This window comes from Bubalus kerabau, chromosome X (assembly GCF_029407905.1).
Source record: "Bubalus kerabau isolate K-KA32 ecotype Philippines breed swamp buffalo chromosome X, PCC_UOA_SB_1v2, whole genome shotgun sequence".
Taxonomy (NCBI): Eukaryota; Metazoa; Chordata; class Mammalia; order Artiodactyla; family Bovidae; genus Bubalus; species Bubalus kerabau.
In genome coordinates this window covers 45,634,471-45,640,029 of record NC_073647.1, presented here as the reverse complement: position 1 = coordinate 45,640,029, position 5,559 = coordinate 45,634,471, and the positions used below count along the sequence as shown (strand labels likewise).

At 40.9% G+C, this 5,559-nt stretch overlaps 1 protein-coding gene across 1 annotated transcript; it reads right to left on the bottom strand.

The window, feature by feature from the left end:
- Nucleotides 1–601: 601 nt before the first annotated feature.
- Nucleotides 602–1,118, bottom strand: LOC129639911 (nudC domain-containing protein 2-like). The gene is given in 2 exon segments (XM_055565213.1): nt 602–928; nt 930–1,118. Coding segments are annotated over 2 exon segments (483 nt in total). The 3' UTR covers nt 602–634.
- Between the last annotated feature and the right edge of the window lie 4,441 nt (nt 1,119–5,559).

The following is a 5,559-nucleotide window of genomic DNA, read 5'->3' as shown; positions in this document are numbered from 1 at the left end:
CTCGCTAATCAGCTCCACTGATCAGTGTGTCTACCCTTTAATCAATAACACAGAATATTTTTAAAAATTTTTTATTTATCTTTTAATGGAAGGATAATAGCTTTACAGAATTCTGTTGTTTTCTGTCAAACATCAGCAAGAATCATCCATAGGTATACATTGATTACTACAACCTTTTCTTAAAATCAGGTATTTTAAGAAAGTAGAATTTTATTCTACTGTTTTTTCCTATTTAGAAAAATTTATTGAACATAATTCCTGCATCACAATTATTGAAAGAAAAACTTAATTTTCCCTAAAAGTACCCTGTCATTTTACAGGATCTATACCTTAAAACTTTTCATATTAAAAATACAGGTTAAATATGAAATTAGTAAAATTCAGCATATCAAACATCATGCTGAGCAAAAACAAGTCCAAAAGAAAAGTTGCCATGTATCAATAGAATAGTTCCCACAGTATTTAAGATGTTTCCTATGTAAATCATATTTGAATGCAATTTTTAGAACCATATTTAAATGTATTTTGCAATTTGTTAACTAAGCATCCACATTTTCCTTCCACCACATAATCAGTTCCTCTGATTACGTTGGCAACATCTGCTAGGATCCACAAAATGCAGCAAGAAGATCAGTTATTTCTCATGATTCGAGAAATCTGGTCCACCTTTAGTGTAGTTTCCTGAGATTTCTGCTCCACTGAAGTCAAAACCAGGATTTTCTTTCTGGAATCTCCCTAATGTAAGTTTTCTCTGCATTTGGTCTTGAACCCAAGGGTGAGCTGTATATTCATATTCTAGAAGATAAGTCCAACAATTTGCTGCATCTCTCCTCATCTTTGTAAAAACAATATGGATCATTTTTCTATCCTCCAGAGTCCATGTTCCCTCATCAGCTATTGTAGAGTCAAAGAGTTTGCCCTGCCACTACCTTGAGGATCTTGTGGCCACCCATGGCCAGTGCCACATGCTTGCTCTTCAGGCCGCACTGGATGTCCTGGGCGCGAGTGTCTGGCGGTACTTGAACTTCAGTGAACACCTCCTTCGAGGTCTTGTACCATTGGCTCCACTGGGTTCCACATGGAACCACCCCACTGCAAGCCTCAAATGGGGCTGACATACTCTAGTTGATTCCTGGCCACGGTGGCACCAAGCAAGCAGCTATTCTACTTTTTCATAATTGTTTTAGCTATTCTTGTTCTTTTGCCCTTCCATTAATTTGTTTTTTGTCCTTCCATAAACTTTTTTTTTTTTCTTTTTTTTTTTAATTAATTAATTAATTAATTAATTTATTTATTTATTTTTACATTTTTTTTTAATTTTATTTTATTTTTAAACTTTACATAACTGTATTAGATTTGCCAAATATCAAAATGAATCCGCCACAGGTATACATGTGTTCCCCATCCTGAGCCCTCCTCCCTCCTCCCTCCCCATTCCATCCCTCTGGGTCGTCCCAGTGCACCAGCCCCAAGCATCCAGTATCGTGCATCGAACCTGGACTGGCAACTCGTTTCATACATGATATTTTACATGTTTCAATGCCATTCTCCCAAATCTTCCCACCCTCTCCCTCTCCCACAGAGTCCATAAGACTGTTCTATACATCAGTGTCTCTTTTGCTGTCTCGTACACAGGGTTATTGTTACCATCTTTCTAAATTCCATATATATGCGTTAGTATACTGTATTGGTGTTTTTCTTTCTGGCTTACTTCACTCTGTATAATAGGCTCCAGTTTCATCCACCTCATTAGAACTGATTCAAATGTATTCTTTTTAATGGCTGAATAATACTCCATTGTGTATATGTACCACAGCTTTCTTATCCATTCATCTGCTGATGGACATCTAGGTTGCTTCCATGTCCTGGCTATTATAAACAGTGCTGCGATGAACATTGGGGTACTCGTGTCTCTTTCCCTTCTGGTTTTCTCAGTGTGTATGCCCAGCAGTGGGATTGCTGGATCATAAGGCATGTCTATTTCCAGTTTTTTAAGACAATCTCTTTAACAAGTGGTGCTGGGAACTCTGGTCAACCACTTGTAAAAGAATGAAACTAGAACACTGTCCTTCCATAAACTTTTTGAATCAGCTTGTTTATATCTACAAAAAAAATTCTGCTGGAATTTTGATTGACATTGCTTTAAATGTATGGATCAATTTAGTGAAAACAGACATCATCACTACATTGAGTTGACCAGTCTACGATACTTATCTCTATTTATTTACTATTTATTTAGGTCTCGATTTCTTTCATTAGCATTTTGTAGCTTTCAACACATAGATCTTGTGCATGTCTTGTTAGATTTATACCAAAATATTGCAATTTTGGAAAACGGTAAGTTTTTTCTGAAGAGGAAATTAATATATTAATGGAGATAATTTGTAAGACTTCTTGTTACATATGAAATGAAACTTAGTGGATATCTCTGGGCACATAACTTTTCAGCTGAAAGGAAAGCCTTCTAAAACTTAAAATTTTTATAATAACTTAAGAATCTATTTGATCACTATAGAAGCAACATATACTCATCATAGAAATCAGAGCATTTGAATCAGTTCTAATGAGGTGGATGAAACTGGAGCCTATTATACAGAGAGAAGTAAGTCAGGAAGAAAAACACCAATACAGTATACTAACGCATATATATGGAATTTAGAAAGATGGTAACAATGATGCTATATGGGAGACAGCAAAAGAGACACAAATCAAAGAACAGACTTTTGGACTCTGTGGGAGAAGGCGAGGGTGGGATGAGTTGAGAGAATAGTATTGAAACATGTATATTACTATATGTGAAATAGATCTCCAGTCCAGGTTCGAAGCATGAGACAGGGTGCTCAGGGCCAGTGCACTGGGATGACCCTGAGGGATGGGATGGGGAGGGAGGTAAGAGGGGGTGTTCAGGATCGGGGACACATGTACACCCATGGCTGATTCATGTCGATGTATGGCAAAAACCATTACAATATTGTAAAGTAATTAGCCTTCAATTAAAATAAATTAATTAATTAAAACAAAGAAATCAGAGTAAATAATACTCATCATAACTCATCAGAAAATGGTGTTTAAAATTTTTGGTTTCTAATTTATAAAATTGTAGTTGTATGTAAATACAGTAAATTTTATGTGTTGATCTTGTATCTTTCAACCTTGGGATTTTCTTTGACTCCCTCCCAGGCTGCCAGATGTGAAAAAGCCCACAGAGTGCCAAGCCAGCAAATGACCCTATGCCCTCCTGAAGCTGTACCCTCACTACAAGAGGTTCTTCCAGGTGCCATGGTGCCAAGTGCTTCACCCTCTGAAAAGATCATGGGCTGGCCTGCCAGGTACCTGCCCACTCAGCCTAAGCCCTCGGACCCCAGAAAGTAGAGGTTAGAGTTGCGATAGGTTTTTTTGCACCAGAGAGGAATCTAAAGACAGCTATACCAGTACCTACTGTGTACTAAACTCTGACTGGTGCCCGAGAAGGCTGCTAGGGATGGGAGGAGGCAGGGTCAGGCCTGCACATTGACTTATGGCAATTTCTGTCTATAATCTCATTAAGCAAGAATGTTCTCCTTTCTTTTGATGCAAGAACAATCTCAGCCCAAGTCTCTGCTACCCTCCACGTGGCTGAACTTGCCTGAGCACCTGCACAGGCGCCATTAGGCACACTGAAAATCAGGGATTTCCTGTGAGGCATGTATCAGACAAGAAACAGAAGAAGGATGGTTACTTACTCTTTTTAAATTGAAGCTGGCGTGTCCATTAAGGAAGCATTTTTCACCTAGTAGGAATATTATAAAGTTTTAGGAATTCAGCCTTAGTATATGTTTGTTTCATGGTCTTTCCTCATCTACAAGGGAGGTGCTATGGACTCAATAGTGTCCCCCTAAAATTCATATGTTGAAGCTTAATCCCCAATGTGATGTATTTGGGGATGGAGCCTTTGGGACATAATGAGGTTTAGATGAGGTTATGAGGGTAGGGCCCTCAATATGAGATCAGTGCCCCTATACAAAGTGACACCACAGAACCTACTTGTCTCTCTCTCTCTCTCTCCCTCCTGACATGTGAGGGCATAGTGAGAAGGTGGCCATGCACAAGCCAGGTAGAGAGTTCATACAAGGTACCAACCATCAAGCCATCTTGATCTCTGGCTTCCCAGGCTCCAGAGCTGTGAGAAATAAACATCTGTTGCTTCAGCTACACACAATCTATGATATTCTGTTATGGCATCCTGACCCCACCCTGGTCCTTAATAGCATGTGATCCTGGGAAGATGCCCAAACCCTGGGCCCCCAGTTCTTCATCTGTGCAGCAAACAGGTATGAGGAGCCCTGTCTGTAGGACTGCAAGGATATAAATAAAGCACCTCACGCAGAACCTGGTTTGATCTTTATGATTAGCAGTTATTTGTACTAGTATTTGGATCTCAATTTCACAACTCTGGGCTCTGGGAAATTTTGTTGTTGCTGTTACCTAAGATATCTCAGACAGCATGCAACACAATATGACAGAAAATGCTAATTTAGCCAGAAACTTTATTAATAAAACTCAGCACGATCTCCTTCCTTGAGGATCTACTACTTAATTCAGGCATGGAGGAGTCTTCCCCAGCTGGATGCAACTCAAAGCTTCTACAATTTGTCAAGAACCAACTCCTTCTCTCCCTCCCAGCTGCTCTTCCATCCAAACTATGATTTTCACTAATTCTACCTCCACCAAAAATCTATACACTGCTTGAGTTGCCCCTAATACTCTCAAGATTACCTAATAATAATGCCATGGACTCTGGCTCTCCCAGACCAGGGAAAACAGTGCTTGTCCACGGACTTCTTGGCATCACTCTCAAGAAGTGTAACCACATACCGAGAAGAAATCCTAGCAGGTGGAGAGTAGAAAACACCTACTTCGTCCCTGTGGTCAACAGCAATGTGACAAGAGTCAGGGCCCCTTCCTTCTTGCCCCAGGATGAGATCTCTCTGGGGTTTACCCAGGATCCAAAAGGACTGTAGTCCACGGAATTCTCCAGGCCAGAATACTGGAGTGGGTAGCCTTTTCTTTCTCCAGGGGATCTTCCCAACCCAGGGACTGAACCTAGGTCTCCTGCATTGCAGGTGGATTCTTTACCAGCTGAGGCACAAGGAAGCCCTCCAAAAGGACACTTCATAGCAATGATCCATTTCAGACTTTCCCCTCACCCCCAAGACACACAGTTTGCAGGTCTGAGGGCTGCCACCACTGAGCTTCATCACAATCACCTCTCATAGTCATCTTTCACAGGAACTCCAGCTTCCCAAAGCCCCACACTGCCCTGGCTCTGGCACTGACACTCCAGTGCTCCTTCTGGAGCCCCACCACCTCACCCCATGTTGCCCTGTTCTGTGGGATTAGGGGATATCTCTCCATCTTCCTTCTGTGACTGCAGTTCCTAGACCATTGCTCTAGGTGTGGGGGTGTCCTGCTTCTCCCAGTGTCCCCACTGCTAACACAGGGCCTTCAACAGAGCACAGGCTCTGTGAAGGTCTTGGGAATAAATGAGCCAGTAAGCAGAGGCTTATTCATTCAGATTTT